This window comes from Scomber scombrus, chromosome 22 (genome assembly GCF_963691925.1).
Source record: "Scomber scombrus chromosome 22, fScoSco1.1, whole genome shotgun sequence".
In the NCBI taxonomy this organism is placed as follows: Eukaryota; Metazoa; Chordata; class Actinopteri; order Scombriformes; family Scombridae; genus Scomber; species Scomber scombrus.
The window spans coordinates 13,341,922-13,365,583 of record NC_084991.1 but is presented as its reverse complement, the minus strand read 5'-3'; the positions used below and the strand labels follow the sequence as shown (position 1 = coordinate 13,365,583).

Genomic DNA, 23,662 nt, shown 5'->3' with positions numbered 1-23,662 from the left:
ATGCCAAATTGTTGCTGGTTTCAGCTTTTCATTTGTGAAGATTTGATACATTTCTGTGTCAAACATGATAATAAAACAGAATATTTTTAGATTTTTGCATTGTTGATTGAACAAAACAAGACATTTGATGATAATAGGCATTATTTTTAAACTAATTTCTGACATTAATTGACTAATAGAGATAATAATCATTAGTCAGAGAGCCCTAGTTTTGATTGCATGTGAAGACATTGCAGGAGACACAGCTTCAGCTGCTGTCAAACCACCTGCAATAAATCTTAGCAACACTTTCATGTTGTTTATTGAAGCAAAACTGGCTCTTAAACAAACTAATATTTCCATTAGGTAAATTTTGTTCCCTTGAAATCTAATTTTGGTATTCTGTGATGTTCGGTAATTGCTGTCTTTGCATTTTAGCCCCAAAAAAGTGAAGAAGGTGACTACTGGTGCAGTATAGATGTCTCATTTATTGTAGGTTTATGTTTTCATGTGATTTTTCTACAAATATTTGGCATGATCAGCCAAATAATTCTGTGTAATGTATTGTCAAATAATTTCCAAACAGGAGAAAAAGTACAGCATGACATCACTTTTACAGAAGCTCAGTCAGTTTGTATGCTTGTACACTGTATAGTACTAGTAGTGTTTGTTCTGGTTATCACATGTTGTATGAAAATAACTCTCACATTTACATAATAGAGTACAAGCGAGGCTCAAGCTCTCTCTGACCTTCTACTCCAAAAACTTACCCCTAAAATAATTACTGTATTGTTGACTGTGTTATGTAAGAGACCTTTTGGCCTATTAAGATCTTTTTTTTTCAAGGGAAAAGATTATGGATTAAAGCTCATCCAAGAATAATATATACATAAATTGTAATATCGTGACTAGATATATGAAGCAGGAACTTTGCTGTTTTAATTCTTCTAGAGTTCAGCTGAGTCCAACATTAATATATTTAGAAATTGATTCATTTAATATATATAACTCATATATATTTAATATTTTCACTCATCAGCACACAGACTTTATAGATATCTGTAATGAGAATAATATAGGAATGTCTGAAATTAACTTCTCCTCATAATTATCCTTTTATTCCTGCATTACAGAATTGATTATCGCTCTAGTCACTAAGTGGTTCAGTTTCTATTACAGCTGTTTGTTTGTTTTTCTAGATGTGAGTAAAAATGAGCAAAGATCCAACAAAGTTCAACATACTTTGTGTTATCATTTCACTCTTATTTGTAACTTTGACGCTGTTCTTCTTTTGTCAACATGCAGCGTGACGTCTCTGAAGGAGGTAGGGTGTAAATATGATACACACGCTGTAGTGTTGTTATCAGGCACACTGGTTTACAGCCAGGTTGTACCATTATTCCCAGTATAGCCAGCATGCCATACTGAACGTGAGTACAGCACTGCAGAGCAAACACGACTGATGTTAAAAACTACAATGACCAAACTGCTTGTCACTATAGTTTAGTATATAACTACAATCTCCACCTGGCTAGTGACATTAATCAATGATTTTAATTAGCTAAGCTGCTTCCAATATAAACACAATGTTACTTAAGGTCTGAGTGATGCTAACATTTTCTCGTCATGATTTTGGCTTTGCAAATGACCACAAGGCATGAATGATGATGTCTTTATTTGGCCAAAAAGGAACACATTTCTTTTTTTTTTTTTTTAATTATTCAATATTCAATATAACAGTTACTTTGGATAAAGTGTTAGTCAAATTAAACAGAAAAGATCAATTAAAGGATGTGTACATGCTTTAAAACAATACTAACTTGTAACCAAATGTACATTGAAAGAAATGTTGGACAAAATTCACCATCCTCGTTCTGTTTAAAGCAAACAAACAAAAAATCAAACTACTTAAGGTAAACTGAACATAACACAAGGCTTCAGAGGAAGTATCTTACCAAGCTTTTTAGTGTGAAATTCTTCCTTTGTGTTTCCTTGTTGAGCCGGATCCGAACACAAAGAGGGGAATTTGGCACTAAAGGAATATGCAGATTTCAAGGATATTTTGTTATTTTGTCCAACTCAGACTTCTTAAACCAGTCGGCAGTCATTCATTTTCACTGAAAGGTGGAGATGAAGCGCTTCAGACACCTTGGTCGAGCAACACATTTCAGGTCGGGAATTTGAGATCTGTTCCATTTCGTTTTGGCAGTGGAAGAAAAATAGATAATTGTCTCGAGTTTGTTTTTTGCAAGAGCTGTACAATTCGTCATAGTTTGTTTACTGTTATTGTACTAGATGTTTTTATAAGAAGCTTCTAATGATTTATTTCTCAGGCTATTAGGCTGACTACATGATTTGTTTAAAGTAAAGCAGCATTTTTTAATATAGACTAGGCACATTTTTCTTACTACATAGTACAGTGGAAACATGATAATTTTTAATATATTATCATTTTTCATGTTTACAACTGGTCAGCCAAATAGCTAAACTATAAACTTGACCACAACCAAACATGATGTCTGCAGAGCTGTTTGAACAAGGCGCCCCCTGCTGGTGACTCCTTGAGGGATCATAGCAAACAGCCAGCGAAGAAGAACAATTACTGAGAGCAAAATCAGTCCCTATGTTCTTTTGTTTTAAGACTAACTTGGAAAAATTTGAACCTTTTTAGTGTAGATTGAGCAATTTAATCAAAAATGCTTCTAAGCTGTTGCTTTCAGGCTTCATTCAGGATTTAGATGATCTTTTATTGACCTCTGTGTCTATCAGAGGTATTGTAGCTGCATCAACAGATCTCTGTAGCCCAAAGTGAAAGAAATAAGTTCATACTTTAGAGACAATTATGAACATCTAGTGTCAAGTATTTTACCATGATACATTACTAGTTGAGGCACTCTATGATCAAGACCTTTTTTTTAAAATTGTTATCATCGAGGCTGTTTGCTGATATTGATTCCAAACACCATTAAGACTAGATGACTTTTCCATTCAGGAAGCACTTACTGCACCTGTGAGACTGAATCATAATGTCATGCATCACTTACACTGCAAACGTCATTTATTTGACTACTGTGTATTTCTCTGCACTAATTTCTCAGTATTTGATTCAGCAAAATCAGTGTTTCCTTTTCATGTTTACAGTATTTTGCAGGCCAAAGGTTAACTCACAGCTTTTAGAAAATGTTTTTTTTTTTTTTTTAAAGGTAAGAGTTTGTTTGAATCCCAGGAGGAGTTATAAAAACTAAATATAGACTTGTTTGTGTTGCACTGTGTTAAAAGATGCGTCACCTTGTTTATACAAACATTTGAGTCCTCTGAAGACTCGTATGGTGACTCAGCAGTGAGTTGAAGATTTCAGGTATTACATTTCTAACATTTAAATAAGTAAAAAAAGTTGAATTTAGTTTGAAAAGATTTGTTCATCACAAGATTCAGTTTAATGAATGATCTTGAGACAATAAATAAATTGTGATTTTGAGATAATGTGTTTAATTTTAGTTTTTAAACATACAAATATTACAGATATGGATGCTGACATCTGATAATGGTTTGATGACTGACTCAAATAGCTGGAGGTATCGGTGACCGAACAAATCCAACATGTTTTCATCTGATCGGCCATGACCGGTGTCATGTAATCAGATTTATTTGCTGGTCATATTTACACACATGTCGCATGATGGTTCATGTTGTGTACACAAAGGCAGCTGTGACACAGACAGTACAGCCTCACACAGAAGTGTTCACAGAAGGTGGGGCTTTTGTAGTTGTAGACTTTGAACCTGTGAGGCATGTCGATCTTGAAACGTTCCTTGTGGATCTGAAACACACACACAGACACACACACACACACACACACACACACACACACACACACACACACACACACACACACACACACACACACACACACACACACACACACACACACACACACACACACACACACACACACACGTTGTTGTATGGGTTGGGTCTCACCAGCTGACCACATGTTTCAAGACTCTAACAAAAGGAGTCCTTAAGAAACTCAACTTCCCACAGTCCCATAGACCCAGGGTAACAAAACCAGAGCTCCCTCCTCTTCTTCCTCTTCTTCCTCCTCTTTTTCTCCATTCTTCAGCGTGAGTGAAGAAGACACAAAGCTCACTATTTGTAACACTAGTAAGTTCAAAAGAGGAACAACCATGGTGAGCACGTCCAATTTCAAGAAGCAAAAGCAAAGCAGCTAAAGATTTTTAAATAGTCGACATTTTGAAAAGTTACAGAAATGATTGTGTAAGTGCTTATCTGAGAAAGAAAGGACGTAAAGAAAGAATCAGCTAAAAATCAGAATGGCAATTGAAATCACTCTCTCTTTTGGGTGACAACAATTCAGTGAATTAATATCTATGTATTTGTTACATTTTGTTTTAAAAGTTAGGAAAGCTGTGTTTAAAGCCAAGCCTGATTATTACCTTACACATAAGTAATGAGCCCAGTATATGCATGATTTCTACCGGTCTCCACCTCTCCTTAAACATGTGTTCCTATGAGAAGACTATCATACTGAACTTCTAGTATATTTTGAGTAAATTGTTAAAAAATGTGTGGATCTGTGTCTTGAAGTCCATTCAGTCAGTGTGATTTTTCATAAAGCCTCCAGCAGTCTATTTATACATCTTAATTGTGTTGTTTTTTATTAGCCGAGCAACCACTTAATGAGTTAAGAGAACAAAAAACATCCACCCCTGTTCCCTCTCCACTCCACCATTACCTCATCTCTATCTCCTCCCCACGTGCCTCCCCATCCTACCGCATCCCTCCATCCTTGCACCTCCCTCCTGCTGACGCCAAACCGGAGGAGGATGAGGAGGTGTTCAGCATCAGTAGCGCAAACCGGCTACAAGCAGCAGAGAAGCATTATTTTCTCTTCAATTAATCAGCTTTTTAAAAAAATGATTTCTGCAACATAATTGAGTGGTGTTGTGTGTGCGGTTTTGAGTGATGGATGTCGTTTTCTTGAGATAAATCGGAAGCTTTCATTGGAAGCGATTTGAAACACGGACATCAGTTTAATCGATTGTTTTTTTAACATCTTGTGGACGAAAGGAGCAGCTGCGTTTCCGACGTGAAGGAAAGGAAAGCTGTTTTTAAAAATCGGACCAAATGATAAGCTGATTGAACAGAGAAGGAGAGGGAGGAGGGGGGCTTGAACGGATTTTTTGATTCTCCATGAGGCAAGAGAGGATCCCCGCCGCCGGGAGGAGGCCGAGGGCGGGCTTGAAGCAGCGGCAGCAGGGGTCGGGAGGGGTCGGTAACATCATCAGCAACGTCCTGAAGAAAAGAAACGGGATCTCCAGGAGTGCACCCCGGCTGCTCTGCACCTTAGAGCCAGGTGACGCCCCCCCCCCCCCCCCCCCCCCCAAAAAAAAGCACACTCATGTCCGGATGGGACGTTTAGTAATAGGTCTGCAGGGGGGAGAAAGGGGCTGAATCATAGAGGCTAAAATATACTGCAAACAAAGTGGTAGCCTAACATTGAGAGTGCATTTGGGCTTTATACTGTATAAATGTGGCTTTATTATAGGCACGTTTTGCACATTTTCTCTCGCATCGATTAATTAATTAGTCGATTAACAGAAAAAAAAAATAGCAGCAAGAGCTTCTCAAATCTAACAATGTACTGTTTTCATGTTTATCATATATGGAAGTTAATTAACCACCTTAACATTTTTAGACTTATTACCATGTCCTCTGAGGGGTATTTATTGCATACACTAATCCATTTTTTTTTTTTAGATGAATCAATGATGAAAACGTCAAAAAAATTCTTGCAAAGATTAATCAGTCAATTGGCAGTAAAACCAGCAACAAGAGCTTCTCAAATGTGACAATCTACTACTTCCTTTGTCATATAGGCCTACATATATATTAATATACATACAGTTAATTAAATAATTGATTTATTGAGAAAATAATCTGCAGAGTAATCGATAATGAAAACTTTTAAAGACAACTGTATTGTAAGCCCAAATACTTTCCTTTTCCCTTTTCTTAAGTCAGCCTGATTGTTATACTTTTAAACTGGCATGATGTAATGATCACATGCAAACTGATTAGATTATTATACTATTTTATATCATATTATCAAACAGTGTGTATGATAGGCGTACTTTGGATATCACCACACACAACAGTAGTGTTTTTAAACCATTTAAACCTCAATATAAGCTGACAGATATGTAAAATAAGGGGAAATAATACACTATAACATATTATTAGCCTGTAGGCAATTGAAATTGTAGCTGATAAATGACTCTCTTGTGCTATATTACTCATGTGCCCCACAATGTTTCATTTGCTCTGAGCTGTACATAAGTCACCAGCAGGAACAAAGGCCCCTGACTGAATAACCAACCTGACCTTCACAGACTCCAAAATCAAATCACAGGGGCATGCAGAGCGCCCAGTTAGATGTCATACATCGAAAATTGTATCATACCTGCCAGATAACATCTTGTCAGACATCATTCATCGCTTCAGTTCTTCACACAGACATTTTGAGGACACCCTGTTGCACTCGGTATGTAGGTTAGATGTTCGTTGGCAGCAGTTTTTATGCCTCATGAGTCTCATATGGAAATCACAGTTTTTAAACACACATCAGTGCTGTTTGTCGCCCTTTGTTTGCTGCTGTTTTCATCACAGTCCGTGCTTTGCGTCTATATTTGATCACCCTCCTCTTAGGTGAAATGGTTGAACTGTGTGTTTCACCTTATTTACTGTCAGATACATACATTAAAACAGTTACACCAGATTACTAAACACCAAAGCTGTAAATTCATGAGTAAATCCTTTAAAAAAAACTCCTGACAGAGAACGCCTGTTTCATATTTAGTCTACTTATGTTTAACTGGTTAGATGTGTTATTATTGAGCTGGGTATCATTTAAAAAATTACGATACCAGTACCAATCCAAGTACCTTTTTTAAAGTGATACCAATACCAATTGAGTAATTCATTCAATACCTATCAATACCTATTACCTATACCACTCCTCCACATCTAAATGATTTCATTTTTTTTTTTTTTACACAAATCCATTTTGAAAGTCTTCAAATTATTAATATTTATTAAATACAAAAATGCTCAAAATCAGGATGTGGGTCACAGCGTACACCACATACACACTGCATAGACGTATACTCATGTCATGAATGTGCAATGAATGTGTGCTTGCATTACCACTGAGGAGGCAAAATAGTCATATTTTCTAGCTATGGGTGCAAAAAGGATCGATTGCAGGTATCGTTTGATGGGAGATGCTTCGATATTACTTGGTATTGATTTATTTCGAGTACTGATACCCAGACCTAGTTATTGTGGTGTTTCTCTGCTGCTGAATGCTGTTTAAATACTAGAAACATCCTCCTCCTCTTCTTTTCTAATGGGCTTTCTATTAAGGTGAAGCACTAAAACTTCTCTATTAACATTCAACAAAGCTATAATCCTGTTAATATGTGGTGGAGAGAACAAGTTAAGTTGCCCTGATTTTCTTGAAACTGAAGATATTTGAGCCTCTGGTAAGGGGGGAAAAAAGCACAAATCGAAGTTTTTCTGAAGTTATTTCTGTATATATTTGTGTTTTTATTGCATTGGTTGCTTCTCCGAAGTCTTTCATCTCAAATTTACCACTTTTGACTCCCACCTTTTCTTCCTCTTGCTTCCTTTGTCATTATCTTTCTTTCTCTCCTTTTCCCCTCTGGCATTTTCCTCTCCTGACAAATAACGTTTCCCCCCTCATAATGAGTATAGTTTCTGTGCTCCAGGGGTGTTTCAGACCTTAGTTAAACACACATACAGTGTCAGTCGTGTTGCACTAATCTGTGACAGGGAAGTAGGAGGAGGGTTTTTCCGTGTTAATCCTCTCCCCAAAGCTCTGAGAGGAGGAGGGGGGAAAAGCAATGGCGCAGGACAAAACAACAGAGGTGGACCATTCAGGTTAAACATCTATCTTTATCTATAATGAGTTTGACTTTAATATTAATAGAAAATGACTTTAAGCGTTCGGGTTTCAAGAGGCCGATAAATCCTCCAGAGACGCTGCGTGATTCAGGGAGGAAGAATCGGCCGTGCTGTTGGCCCTGAGCCGAAACGACTTTCCCCTCTTAACTTCAGATCAGAATTTCATTTCCGTTTGGTCTTCTGGTGGAAAGCTATACTCTGCTAAATATGCTCTGAAGGAAGAAGTTTGTGTGTGTTTCTTTCAGGGAGATTTTACCGATTTCTTTTCTTTTTTTCCTATTTTCCCTTTTTCCTTTTTTTTTTTTTACCGAGAAACGCGGATTCAGCACCACAGAGGTGGACAGCGACTCTTCCGCGAAGCTCCGATTACCTGCATACGTTTATGTCCATTTATTACAACAGTAGTCTTAAATATTGTGTTTTATAGTATTTATTCTAGAAAATAAGTTGTATAAGAAGTTATGCAAAGGTTTATTTTTTTATTGTAGTGGGCATAAGCTCTCATTGATTGATAGTATTGGATTTTTTAATGTCCGATTTTGAATATGTGAAGCCAGTTTTTTCGACTAGGAAAGTTTGCAAGTTTAGCCTCCATATTTATACTGTTTTTGAGAAGTATCTAGTTATTACAGTAGTTATGGGAGTACTTGACCTATAGTTCTCGAGAATCAGGTGCTCATATGATCCCTGAAACTAGTTTTTGTTCTTTGTGATCATTCCTCCTGTTCATACTTTTAATTAGACATGCAGAGTGATACTTTACATGAACAGTAACAGATTAGGGACAAGCTCCACTGTCCTCGTTTTGTCTAAATATACATAGCCCTCACTTAATCTTAAATTTAATCAAGGCCAAATCAAGTGAGTATCTGCCAAAGTTGCTGTACTTTTGGTATGAAATTGACGCTTTTTGGTACTATTCCTCCATCGCAGCTCAAACAGGATTCATAAAGATGTACTTTATACTAAAAAAAGACTGTAGTTTTGGAAGATTTAAGTAAGTTTGCTGAAATATTATACAGCAGATTAACTTTGGGATATATGTTTGTACTATCCCCCATTTGTTCCATTAGAAACATGTTGGGAAGGGATCTCTAACTGGGGAGGATGTTGTTCCGGTTGAGAAAATGAAATTAATTTGATTTCTTTTATAATAGTTATCTACATAAAATTGCTTAATTTAATTTTGTATACACATTAAGCCTCCTGGACTTTGGATTTGTCCTCAATATAAAGATTAATTTGTTTACTTTTGAACCCTGTCGGTGGTTTTGCTCCGTGGTTTTTGTCCACCTCATGATTATGAATCGTAAATGATTAATTTGGTGTCATTAATTCCCGTCTGTTGCATTTAGTCTTCCGTGTCACTGGCTGCTATTTTATTCAATCATTATATTTGTTCAGATAAAGCTTTTTGAGTCTGTTCTGAGAAGAAACTGAGCCTGATGATAACCTGAAATTACTCAATTTAGCTTTATTTACGTTAACAGTTGTGACACTATAACAATATCTTCTCCCTATCTTTGTCTTTATTGCTTCACAGTTACACCCAGTTGTCAGTTTAACCTTTTTGTTTAATGAGAAAGAGAGATATTGATCCCATTTATATCAATTTAACAGCACCACAAACCGCAAACAACCCAAAATGATTGCCTTAAAAGCAACCATAAAGTTGAATAATCACTTCTCTAAACCAGTTTCAACAAAAAAGGTTTCTTTAAAATGTTTATCAAGGTGGGATTTATTGAAAGGCTGTTGCATTAGACTGCATTAGTTGAAGCTGGACTGACCTGCTGTAAACCACTGACAACCACGTGTACTTTACATATGAATTATTTCATACATGGCCTCAAACTTCAGTATCACCAGTTCAATAACTTATTCAAGACTAACTGTATAGTCTAACCAAGTGTCTCTGTTGGTTTTCAGGTGTTGACACAAGACTGAAATTTACCATTGAACCATCGCTGGGAAAGAACGGATTCCAACAGGTGAGCTCTCTGAAAATATGCTGCAACCTTTTGGTAGAGAGAAAAACTTTAAGCTTCTATAGGCTGTAGTTTTCCTGGATTTAGTCGGTTTTAATGTTTTATTCAATTAAACAAACATGTAGCTGAAACATGTTTTTGTAGCCAAGGAAGAACAATTAAAAGTCAATGCTTGGCTTCAGTCATCAATATTAAATCCTGAAATCTCAATGTAGTCAATAACAGAAGACTTTTCTCTTAGCAATTGCTTTTTATTAAATCAAAAATGTCAGGGTTGATATCTCACACTGCACTGTAACTTTTTTATTCTCCAGGTTTTATCGGTCTTATTCTATTTTTGCTTAATTTTATTTCCAATGTAACACTTTTAATCATATTTAAATGAGAAATTCTTTTATTTTGCCATGTGTGGTTATTATATCCTGTTTTCGAAAGCACTTTGAATTGTCTTGTTGTTGAAATGCTATACAAATAAACTTGCTTTGCCTTAACTAATGTAGATTTATTATTATTGTGCTGCAAAGTCACTGTTTTACAAGACATCTACGGCCTGAGAAGAAGTAATCTGGTTAATTAAAGTTGTAAATTAAACATTGTTTGTGTTTTCTCTCCTGCAGTGGTACGATGCCCTTAAAGCAGTGGCCCGACTCCCTACTGGGATCCCGAAAGAATGGAGGAAAAGGGTACGTCACTTAAACTAACTATAACTTGTATTGTAATGTTGGGACAATTATCTCTTTCTCACAGCTGCTGGTAATAAACTGCTTCATTGTTCCTATGAGATACCACTAAATTTAGCTTCCCAATGCAGCCTTGTAATTGTATTTTTTTGTCAACATGTGTGAACTATGAGCCACAACCGTTGGATTTTCCGTTTATTCGGGGCTTGAAATATCTTCCATATGAAAAACACACGTTGATAAATAAGGCCCTTTTGCATTTATCTTCTCTGTTTGTGTCTGTTTTTGAACCCACGGGGGATTTAGTGAAATAAAGTGATGACCCAGATGTCCTATTACAAGAAAAGCATGTTTTTTTTTCATTATTGTCAAACAGAAAGCAGCGTTTTACAGTCTTGAGAGAGAGAGAAAGAGAGAGACGTCATCGTATAAAAGAACAATATGTAGAGGCAGTTTGTCTACAACGCTCGATTCATCACGCATCTTCACTTTATCTCTCGGGGATGAGAGAGTGGAGGGGGAAATGGTAGTGATTACATTCATCTTGTCAGCAGAGGAGATGAACAATGAAATCTTGTCTCTTCTGTGAACTCGACAAAACAAAATGAATCACTCTTGAACAAAGGGCCTCTAGCAGGAGAGAGAGAAACATGAGAATATTCTTAATGGTGAAAAGAGGAAAGTTTAAATATTTGTTCGTGTATGACTCAGTTGGGAAAGCAAGTAAAACGATGGATGTTGTGACCATTTCTAATATTAATTCAGCTCTTTGTCTATCTGTTATTGTTTCTGCAGGTGTGGCTAACACTAGCAGACCAGTACCTCCACAGTATCTCCATCGACTGGGAGAAGACGCTTCGTTTTGCTTTTAACGAGCGCAGCAACCCAGACGATGACTCTCTTGGCATCCAAATCGTCAAGGTAACCAGATTGTATTTTTATGTTGGGGGGAGCTTTTCTCTTTTTTCTTTTTCTTTTTTTTCTTAAACTGAAAATCCTGATTCAGTGGTTTGCTACTCAATACTGAAGCCTCAGCGTTTTTACATAGCATGTAGATAGAAAAAACCCCACAGCTATGGGAGACAGACACAGCATGATTGTCTCTGAATCTTTATATAGCGACTGTTCAAGGTCACCAATACACGGCATTACTCCAAATATCTAGGTTTCCATTAGAAATAATACTGCAATCCATATAGGATGATACTGCCTTGTCCTTTAGAAGTGTTTTTTGGAACTTAACAGATGATATCCAACATTTTGAAACCACTTTAATACAAAATAAGTACTGTTTTCAGTGTTTTAAGGCAGAATTATGTTCTAGGTCTTCATGGCCATTAAAGGATGGTAAATCTCTCTATTTAAACTGTTTAAATAATAATATATATACACACATTTTTCTCAAAACTGATGGAAGTTTAGCAGTAAACCAGTTTATATATTCTTATAGACATGAATGCCATTTACAGACTATAATACTTCCATCATGGGTGTGAAAGGTTATGCTTTTCTTGATGTATGTAGGATTTTTTTGAAGAGGTTTTTCATTATGTAGATTGTAAGCGAAGTAAAGATCAATTATCAGTAAAATTGTAAATTTGGGGACAGTAGATTCATGTCTAAGAGTCAGAAAGATTTTTTGTTTGAGTGCGAAAGTTCATTCTTGATCTAAGAACCCGTATTTTTTTTAAAAACTCTTGCTATCTTACTACTAACTTACTATGTTTTGGGAGCTTTTAGCCATAATTCATGGTCCTTATCTGTGAATATGATTGATTCTGAATATAATGACGATGAATATGATAGTTTGGGAAAAGCTTTTATGTGTGTGAGTGAAGATTACTTTCCCCGAGTGTCTGTTTTTGTTGTTTTGAGCTAGAAAACCTCCCAAAAGATATTAGAGATTCATCACAGAGTCATCAGTGATGCTTTCCTACTGAGTACATTTGAACATATTCTCCTAACAAAGTACAGCTTGTGCCTCGAAAGCTGCTGTGATTACATTTGATGCGACCGTTAAGATTAGTGTCCGGAGGAGGATGTTTGCTTATGACTGTGCGTCAGAGCGCTCGGTGGCTGCATCATGGAAACACCAGATCTTTTTTTTTATTTCTCTATGATTCAGAGTAATGCCTGTTTCCATTAACACAGCAAAGTCCAGTTGTCATCCTATCTCTGTCTCTTTCCTCAATGCATCCAGTGATAATTGATTTATCCTGCAATAAATCCATATTGTACTTTTTCCTCCATCTCAGGACCTGCACAGGACGGGCTGCAGTTCTTACTGCGGCCAGGAGGGGGAGCAGGACCGGGTGGTGTTGAAGAGAGTGCTGCTTGCATATGCCCGCTGGAATAAAGCTGTGGGCTACTGCCAAGGATTTAATGTCCTGGCTGCTCTCATACTGGAAGTTACAGAGGGCAATGAGAGCGATGCACTTAAGGTACACACACACACACACACACACACACACACACACACACACACACACACACACACACACACACACACACACACACACACACACACACACACACACACACACACACACACAGTAATGATATTAACACTGTGGTGGTGAATGCAGATTTATAAAACAACATCACAGCATGCTTAAATTTCATTACATATTGTATGAAAAATAGGGAGCTTTATATAATTTTTATATCATACACTTGTTTCTGTGCTGCCTCTCATTGCCTCTCTTATGTATTCAGGTGATGATCTATCTGATTGACAAAGTGCTGCCCGAGAGTTATTTTGCCAACAACCTTCGAGCGTTGTCAGGTAAACACAGTGACACACACACACACACACAAAAGCTGATGCATTTTGAGCTTGAAGACTGTCCTGAAAAAGTAAAAGACAGCTTCAGCCCTGAACTGAACTGCAAGTTACACAATTTTGTGCAAAAAAAGAAAAAAGTTGTTGTCTGTTTGTAGTAAAAGATCTAGTCTAAATACATGAATGACTGACTTTCTTTCATTTAGAGTAAGTGTTAATTACAGTCACATAATGACTACAATTACGGTAAATCTGTTAAATCTCTAACCACGTTACCAGCAGACATCCCACTTTATACTTTACACTGTCTCCTTCTCCATCAGTGGACATGGCAGTGTTCAGGGATGTGCTGCGTCTGAAGCTGCCCAGGCTATCACAGCACCTCCACCACCTCCAGAAAGCTGCCAACAGAGAGGCTGGAGGTATGAATCTCTGTGAATGATTTAGTTGGATAAAGTGTTGCAGCCTGGTATGAATGATGTTGCTTTAACTGTTAAATGATGCTGGTGAAAATATAGTCACAAGTTTAAGAAAATAGCATTATCTGTAAAATGATCTGCATATTAAACTTGTTGCTTGAATATGTCTCCTCTGTTTCCAATATTTTGTAGTAGTGAACGAACAAATCACTCACCTAATATTACAAATAACGCGCGTCTGCTTCTCTCAGGCAGCTACGAGCCTCCACTGACCAACGTGTTCACTATGCAGTGGTTTCTCACCATGTTCGCCACCTGCTTGCCGGCAGCCACCGTGCTGAAGATCTGGGACTCGGTTTTCTTTGAGGGGTCGGAGGTGCTGTTTCGGGCCGCCCTCGCCATCTGGGAGAGACTTGGAGAGTGAGTCGGCCGTTGTTTACATAAATTAGGATTTAACGTGTAGAGATTTTGTTAAACAATCTCATAGTTTTATGGAAATGTGTTATAATACTGGTGTGTATTATCATATATATCACTGAAAATCTGGAAAATGCTACATTATTAGCAAACCAAATGAGAATATCTATATTGTGCTTTATTTCTTGCTATTCTTTTTCTATTCTTTCTATCTATCTTCTGTCTGGATTTCCTTTAACTGGTACCTGCCTTTCTCTTCTGTCTCTATCCAGGCGGATTGAGTATTGCCAGACGGCGGATGACTTTTACAGCACGATGGGTTGTCTCACTCAGGAGATGCTGGAGCGCAACCTCATTGATCCTGTTGAACTCATGCAGGTTAGATCAGTGCAAAAATAAAACCACTTAACTATTTTTATAGTGGTGGGAATCATTTTGGCAACTTATAATTTAATTCAAGGGGACTATGATAAGATAGATAGAGTTTTTTCTGTTCTTAATCCACTGAAATGCAATATAACAATTAACTGGCAGATAAGATGAATAGTCTGAAGCCTTAATTAATGAATTAATGAATTTGAAAGCATCTTAGCGCCGTTAGTTACGGGATCGATATCGTTGTCCAAGACACAGAGCGGGCGCAGGGTTGTTTTTAAGGTGAAACAGACTGAGCAGACTGAGTTATTTTCTTCAGCTCGTGTGGTTTATTACTGCTGCTCTGCTCCACTAATGTCAGTTTTTGAGTGATGACATAGAAAGTATTTACAATAAACTTCACATTCATCTCACAAAGGTAATAATTTAGTCATTAAATCAAAAAATGCTTTCAACCGCCACCTTTTGTAAAGATTAACGCTAGTCTTTACACTAACTGTGTGTGCTATACAGTAGACTGTGTGGGTGCTGTACTGCCCTCCCAGTTGAGTCCTGCCTTTTTTCCCCCCGTCAACGTCACATTATTAACTGACATTTCTCATTGTCTGTCAGGAGGTTTACTCCATGGCAGTGTTTCCTTTTCCCCAGCTGGCCGAGCTGAGAGAGAAATACACCTACAACATCACTCCGTTCCCTACCTCAGTCAAATCCAATGGAAGGTTTGTCCCACACTTCGAGATTGTATTACATTTCATCAGCAGCACTGTAGCTTTCAGTATAGAGTAGGTGATGATGCTGATAATGACCCTGTTCTTTTTCAGTGGTGGTCTGGGCGGCTGGGAGAGCGACGACGATGCCGACATGGATGATGAAGACTCGGTGGTGACGGCGCTCGGCTGTTTGGGGCCACTGGGTGGCTTGCTGGCCCCCGAGCTGCACAGATACCAAAAACATCTCAAAGGTCAGTGCAGCCACCCATAACACCACACAGGGATTTCAGTGGCAGCCACTGGAGAAGGTACTGGGCCGGTAGCCAAGTGGCGCCAGACAAACTACTGCCCCAAATCCTCGTGTTCTGCCCTCAATTTGACTCCCAAGTACAAACCGTCTCTGATCTGTTTCCTCCAGACAAATCCCTGCTTCCTCATCTTTTAACGACTCGCCCAATCTTTAAAACAACTGCACGCAGCCTGAGGGATTTGGATAAAAAAACATTGGTTAAGATCTAAAATGAAAACTTCAGCTAAAAAACCGACTGCTCTGTTTAACCTCGTAAGTAGATCTCATTACAGCTGACTTGACCTAGTTCAAAAGCGAAACAACGCTCATTCTTAAGTGCTGTGGGTGGCAAACGAACATCAATAAATCTTTACCGCAGTCATTCTGAGACACCAGTGTAATTACAGTAAACAAACTAAACCACCAGCTGCTACAGTCATCTACAGTGCAGTGTTTTTATTGTGTTGGTTTGCAGCACAAAAGCAGGAAGATGATGGAAAGATAATTGACCTTTTTTATCAAGAAAATCAAAGAGGAATGTTAACTGAAGTGAAGCATAAAAATCAAAACTGTATGTTGACAGCAAAGTTCGTTTTTTTAATCTTATATTCAAAAGCTGCTTTGGTGTAAAAGCGTAACGTAGATAGTGCAATTAACAGGAGGGACTGACTGGAAGTCTCCTGGGCAGGTTTCATTCAGAGCCAACATGATATTCATGTTTAAAAAAAAACAACATACAACAAAGACTAACACAATTCTTTTATCATTTTCTTTGGATGGCATCAAAAAACTTGTTGTTTTATGTGGCTTGACTTTATGTCTTGAGCTGATTTTTGGTTAAAGAAGATAAAAGCAAAAAAAACTGGGTGAGCAAATAAGTAAGAAAAGAAGCTTATGAAGACCCGAAAAAGTCACACTGGATTTAGTCAGATTTGTGTTTAATGCTGAGGAGGATGTCACCCTTTTTTATTTATTTATTTATTTATGTTAAACCAAAGCCCTCGAGTCTAATCCTTTGAATCATTTTGTTTTCTCTGTGTGAATTTAAAGTAAACATTGCAGTTATGGGACAAGCAAAAAGACTTGAGAGACTTAAAAAATGTATTGCTGTATTTCTCTTTATTAACGCTTTAATTCTCAACTATTTTTATGCTTTAGTATATATTTAATACCTTGCATTTCCTCTGATATTAGTGTCATTTTGTTGAGAAAAAAAAAAAAAAAACTATAGATTTTCAATGGAGATCTTAAACATCTCGTGTCACATTGTCTGAGACCCCGTGTTTCTTCTTCCTACCTCCAGACCAGCGATCAGAGACGGGCAACATCGCAGAGCTGAGTCCAGGAGCGGTGGGTGCTGTTGGGCAAGGAAGTGGAGGAGGTGGAGGAAGCGCAGGAGGAGGTGCCAGGGCGGAGCATCAAGCGGCCATCAACAGCATGATGATGGAGAGAATGAGCACAGACATCCATGCGCTGAAGAAGCAATACACTCGCATCAAGAGACGGCAGCAGCAACAGGCTATGCAACTCTACATACGCACAGGTAGGAGGAGATTAATATAAGAAATAATACAATTAAAAATAACTTTATAATAATTATAGCTTAATAATAATTTGTTCAAAGTGGCTTTACAGGAAATATCCTCACACTATTGTTTTTGTAGGAACAAAATTACATTTAATTTAGAGATATTGTCCTTCAGAAACCTGTATTGTTTTAGCTCTATTAATAGAAATAAAATAAATAGATCATACATTTACAGAATGAAACCCACAGGCTGTGTTATGTGAGCTCCCACTCAGTTTTTGGGAATTTATAGATACCACAGCCACAAGAAATATGTGCTTTCACTTGATTATACTTTGATTTTACTGGTATTCTGTTTGCTGGCAGCAGCAGTTTGTATCCAAATTTGTATTTAGACCCAGAAAGCCGGTAAGGTTGTACTTCTTCTGTGATTAAAACAGTGGATTGTTCCTTTTAAGAAGCAGGAGAGCAAACAAAAACAAAGAAAAAGCAAATTTGTGAAGAAAACAGTAAAAGGAATAGGCACAGATACACACATGCACAAGGTGTTTGACGTCAATGTGTGACTCGTAGGACCTGGACCTGAAGTGGCCACAAGTCCAGGAGTTCTTCAGGAGCTTTCCAACAAACACAGCGATGTTTCTGACCATCAAACTGACGGTACTGGTGTTGAACCTGCAGGGCTTTTGAAACTGGGTGTTCTGGGCCTGATTTGAGGGTCTCTAATGATTCATTGGTGCTTGAACAAAAGCTGTATCATAATATCTTTTTGTAGACTTGAGCTGTGACTTATATCTACCAGAGGTTCCCAAAGCAGATTTCCAACTGGATTCATGATAAATTAAGAAAAAACCCATTTTGCAATCAACCACACACAGTTGATATAAGCACATACTGTAACTAGCATTGTACAGCTTAAAAAGTCATTATTGAGATTTTAACAGCGGTATTTTATGTCATTAAAAAAAACAACCTCTCCCATCCTTATAACAAACTAATTTAAGCATTGAGATTATTCTCTTGATAAATTAAAAACCCTTTTGTGGGGGAAAGGCATTAGAAATCTGGTGAGGGAACTTCTAGCTCAAAAATGTTGACTTCTTTCCAGATTTTAGAACAATAAACTGTAAATATGTTATGGTTGTTCCAACTTTGAATGCATATCATGCCCTCAAAATGCTGGAAGGTGTATGCATGCATCACTCATTTAGTAAAACTGCAAAGATAGCTGCAGTGTTGTTCTGAGCAAACAGAAGAAGCCTAACAAACCATTAGCTCTATCAGACAGTCGCCAAATGAATGAAGTGCTATAGCCTCTGCCTGGTGTTTTGAGATCATTTCTGAAACGGGTTCTGCTTTCATTTTTAATTTTTTAACAAGAAACAAAATGGATGGTATAATGGATACTTAAGATGGGGCAACTGGTGATGGTTTTGTTATGGTGCAGGTGGTAATTGCAAAGTTAAAGTCTGAATACCTTTTTGGAGTCACCTTTCACTTCAGTACATAAGATAAAAACTGTAAATGTGATTGATGCTTTTGTGAAAGAAAAGGTTAAAGAAAAAGTAGCTTCTCACTTAAAGTGCTTTGTGATGGCAAGTAAATAAATTATAAATCAACTAGATGTATAAAACAACTTTTTTACTACTTAATAATGCCAAAAAAGTCTGGTTGCGACTGTATACCATCACCCTAAAAGCAATTCAACCATTTATATATTTATCATGATTTTTACAATGATATTTACAATTGCCTATTTGTTTTTAATGCACCTACAGACTTATGCTTAATTGCAATAAGATGTATTCACAGTGCTGATGATATATTCAGTGACAGGTGTCTCCAATTGGTTTCAGCTTTGCAAATGATTCATATTTCTTCAGAAAAACAGGAGTTTTTTTCTGATTCATTCCATCACTAACCTTCATTTGCATCCTCTAATTCTATGTGTCACTTCTAATATTTTATTCTGACATATGATTTGTGAGGCTTGTATAACAGTATTAAATGCCGGTTTGATCTTTTCCCCCTTCAGATTCAAACATCTGTACATACACTCTATCCACACTAATCACCATAGAAAAACATACCCTCTAAACCCAATAATCAGCTTTCATAAAGACATGTTTACATCAACTTGGTCTCTTGACATTGGGGAAAGGCCCAAATACCTCTACTGTATATATTATATAATACTTTTCAGAGAAAAAGAAAGTATGCAGTAGTCGGTTGCCCAAATGCTGTCTCATTCTGTCAGAGGCCTGATGAATAAATCCAGACACTCTGAATGCCCTCTGGTGTTCAATGGAGGTTCTCACTTCTCACTTTTGGCAATTTCTGTGATAAACTAAGTGCTGGTAAAGTTAATCAATTTGTCATTCAACGGGAAAGTAATCTGAACATTTTGAAATATAGGTTAATTTCTCTTACAGTAGATAATCTAGATCAAGAAATATACCAACTAGTTATTGTTTACACCTTCTCAAATGTGACTTTTAGCCTATTTTTCTCAGATTCATATCATCATGAAACTGAGAAAGGAGATAATGATATGAAACTGTGTGTCCGTGTGTGTACGTTACTAATTTTGCATACTACTGGACCTTTCAGCCAAACATATTTTTGTGCATATTCATGACTGTATGCTCAAGAACCTCTTGTGGTTGCAGCAATTCATATTATATTATTGAAAAATTCAGTATTTTATACTGTAATCTATTGCTGACTCTTCTGTTGCAGGCCACATGAACACATTTTGGCCTTTATAGTGGCTCAAAAACTCACACATTCAAAAGTTTGGTCATCTTGAACCGAATCATCTGCAGATTAATTCCACACCTGTTACATAAATGTTGTCTACTAAAGTTAAACATGACACAAGATTATTAAATCCCTCTTTTTCTTAACTTTGCCACCATCTTGACTGTAAAGGAGTTGGGAGGGACTTTACAGTTGCACCTTTTTGTGAGCATGTTTCAACTTGTTTTTGTGTCTCTCCCCTCACCTCTCACCTTTCCTCCAGACAAGTGCCCTGCAACCCGTGTCATGGCCTCCCAACTCAATTCCTCCAGCACAGTGATCAACCATCTCCTTCTGGGTCGGAAACAGTGTGAAGGTCCCTGGGGCTCCAGGCCAACATCCACAAGCACGTCCACACTGCCAGGAGCCCAACTCACTTCTCTGTCCCAGACTCAAGGCTCCCCATGCAGGCAGCGCTGTGGCTCTAACAGCAGCGGATCTCCAGGGAGCTCTGGAGGAGGCACAGGGTCACCCTGGCGCGCTCATGTCCGGGTTCATCGGAGGAATGTGGCCAGGGCCCGAGAACAGCTGGGATTTGGAGATTCAGAGGAAAGGGAAGAGGAGGACGAGGATGAGGACAAGGAGGAGGAAGGAGAAAAAGGATCAGTGGATGAAACAAACATGAAGATTGAGGAAGAAGAGGGAGATGATGAGGAGGAGAAAGAAGGGGCTGAAGAACAGTATGACTCCTCTGTACCTCCATCTCCTGATCCCTCTGGTACAGGGTCGGTATGTGAAAAGGCTCCACAGGTTGAAGATGTGACAAAAGAAGCAGAAGTTGGAGACGTAGTGGTGCGACTGGGCTCCCTGGATCTTGACTGCGAATTAGACCAGACCTCCTCCAGCAACACAAACCTAGATACACAACCCACACCACCTGAGTCTAAACCTGCACCTGTCGTCCCTCTTCTTCCTCCACCACCGTCCTCAAACAGACACAAAGAGTCCGACTCCTCTGGTTCAGAAAGAAACACCGACTCTGACAGACAGTCTCCCTCCATCACTCTCCATCCACCTCACCCCTTCTCCAGCTCCTGCATCCCTTCTTCCTCACCTTCCACTCCGAGTCCGTCCCTGTCCCCGGTCCCTACATCAGCTTCTGTTGATCTGTCCTGCACCTCGTCCCCTACACCACCCTCCACCCCTACCCCACACTCCACATCCCGCCTCCCATCATCCCTATCGGTGAATGGTTTGTCCAATTTATCCACCCCCACCTCTTCCACCTTTTACAAAACCTCATCCCCCTCCATGGGTTCACTCTCCTCCGTCGCCTCATCGTCTGGATCCCGTATTTCCTCCTCCCCGTCCACACCGGCGTTCCCGTCCACCTCCACGTCTAAACAGCAAATCTACTCCCCCTTCCCTTCTGTAAAGCAGCCCAGGAAATCGGCGGCAGCCAGAAACCTCGGCCTCTACGGCCCCACGTCCAGAACACCCACAGTACACTTTCCCCAGCTGAGTCGCAACCTCAATCGTAGTAGTGCTGCTGGCACCACTGGGAGGCGATAAAAAACTGCTGCTGGAAACACAAAGATGTTACATGATATGAAAAATCATTATGTAATTACACCGTGTTGCCTCCTGCGTATTGAGGAAATAACTTGTATAGTATTTGAATTAGATTCAGACTTCTAGAAATATAAAGTTATGTTTGGGAATTTACTGGCTATCACGGTTTGAATGTTAAAATTGTGATTCACCTAAGAAAAGGGTCATCCTGAAATACACAAGCCACTGAAGACACTACGAGTGATCATCGAGAAGGCATTTCTAGTAAAGGAAATGACTTGTGGTTTGTTTGGTGTAGAGTTTCGGCTGCATGGGTACTATGTGACTGTACAACGGGGGAGTTGGACACAGGAAAAACACATTATTACAGTATCAAGCCCTTTATAGTGGCATATGCAGGTCCTTCTTGACCATAATGGGTCTACTATTAAAAAAAAAAGACCTCAGATGTGAAGCTGAACCATATTTTACAGACTCTACAAAGTGTCTTGGGTGAGACACTAAGTTACAGCATCTGTATTTCTTCTATGGTGGTTTGTGATGATGAAAAACAGGACTGAAACATAAAGAGATTCTGTTCTGGACAAATGTCTCCATCTGGGTTCAAGGACCACATTTATTCACATAATGAAGTAACGTTCCTATATGAGATTACACAATAGCCATCCAGTTGTTTCTATGCCAAGTGTATATATATAAAAAAAATAACACGAGAAACAACAGATGCCTAAGAATTTTTGCAAATGAAGGTAGTGTGTGCCGAGAAAACTGGCCCATTCTTAAAACCTGTGTCCTGAAGCACTTAAAATGTTTTTGTTTTGTCTAACAGTTAAAAAAAACCACTCCTGTATGTGTAATCTTTGTTTGCAAATGTACTGTTTAACACGAGGAATGTAATGTCTCGATAAATAATGAAGTATGTGTGAATGGAGTGCAGATCTTTTTGTGTTTTTGATCATTTAGTTATGAATACTGTGTAAATGAACTGTAAACAAAAAAATTATAGACCTGCACAGCATTTGGAAGGGTAGTTCCCCCCCATCTGAGAACTTATTTAAGGTTGATTCCCAGCATTTATAATTAGTACAAAAGTGGTTTCTTACTACTGGGAGATTTACTACTCAGCTGCTGAGTCTCACTTGGCTGTATGGTCAGTCAAGTCTTGGCCTGGAGAAACAACAACCAGCTCTTAGTGAAAACATGTAGCAGCTGCGGCACAACATCTGCTTCCGGCACAGATGTAGCAAAGGGAACTTTTCAGAAAGCAGAGTTTATGACCATTTTTAAACATTTAAAGACATGTCTGACCATATTTAAACAGACTTTGTACCTCTCATTGTTGAGTCATTGTTTCTACTTTTGAGATTTTGCTATTATCACTGCATTTAAATCACAAAACATTAAAATTATTTTTTTCCCCTCAAAAATACTGGTCAAACATTAAAAAACCAAGCAGGTTATTTGACAACAAGCCATTTCCAGAGATCTGAAAAACTCTTCTATGCAGCTGGAATACAACATTTTTTGGGCTGTATAATAAAAAAACATTTAGCTTGTTTTCAGAGTTGCAGCTGTTATTGTTGAGCCAAAGATAGCATTTCTTCCTTTACTTCCTCTCTGTTTCCACTATCCCTGATTAAAGGCAAAAAAAAAAAAAAACCATACAAGAACACCACCAAAACTGGGCAAAAAACGCATGAACAATTCATTCTGGTTATTACATTCAAGATTTAAAGGTTTGTGTGTAGGATTAAGTGTTTAGTGGCATCTAGAGATGACTGAATACCCCTCTCCATCACCCTTCCCTTTCAAGCAAGTAGGAGAACCTGTGGTGGCCGTAAAACTCATTAAAAACATGAAGACCCTCTCTAGACTCAGTGTTATGTTTGCCTGTTCTGGGCTACTGCAGAAACATTGCAGGCTCCATAGAAGGGGCATTTTGTATTGGGATTAATAGATAAAGATATAGAGAGTTCATACAACAAAACAAAATGATTCTTATTTTCAGATGATTATACACTAATTAAAACATGAATATATATATTCAATATATATATATTCAATTTCTGCCAAGTCCCTTAGGCTAGATGCCATTAAATTCTACACACTGCATCTTTAAGAGTTTAACCTCCTTAGACCTGAGCTTTTGTTTGGTATACATTTTTAATTTCTCCTAG

General features: G+C 38.1%; 1 protein-coding gene across 2 annotated transcripts in view; it reads left to right on the top strand.

Moving 5' to 3' along the window:
- The window catches only part of tbc1d30 (TBC1 domain family, member 30), a 28,104-nt gene extending 5,239 nt beyond the window's left edge, over positions 1-22,865 (top strand). The window contains exons 3-15 of one of the 2 annotated variants that reach the window (XM_062444022.1): positions 9,916-9,977; positions 10,592-10,657; positions 11,450-11,575; positions 12,910-13,095; positions 13,370-13,439; positions 13,760-13,858; positions 14,107-14,275; positions 14,545-14,650; positions 15,260-15,366; positions 15,469-15,608; positions 16,950-17,189; positions 17,748-17,834; positions 20,197-22,865. In XM_062444022.1, the coding sequence (XP_062300006.1) occupies positions 9,916-9,977; positions 10,592-10,657; positions 11,450-11,575; positions 12,910-13,095; positions 13,370-13,439; positions 13,760-13,858; positions 14,107-14,275; positions 14,545-14,650; positions 15,260-15,366; positions 15,469-15,608; positions 16,950-17,189; positions 17,748-17,834; positions 20,197-21,485 (2,747 nt within the window). In that variant the 3' untranslated portion in view covers positions 21,486-22,865. The remainder of the gene's footprint in view (positions 1-9,915; positions 9,978-10,591; positions 10,658-11,449; positions 11,576-12,909; positions 13,096-13,369; positions 13,440-13,759; positions 13,859-14,106; positions 14,276-14,544; positions 14,651-15,259; positions 15,367-15,468; positions 15,609-16,949; positions 17,190-17,747; positions 17,835-20,196) is intronic. The other variant, XM_062444023.1, reaches the window with a different exon arrangement.
- The last annotated feature ends 797 nt before the right edge of the window (positions 22,866-23,662 follow it).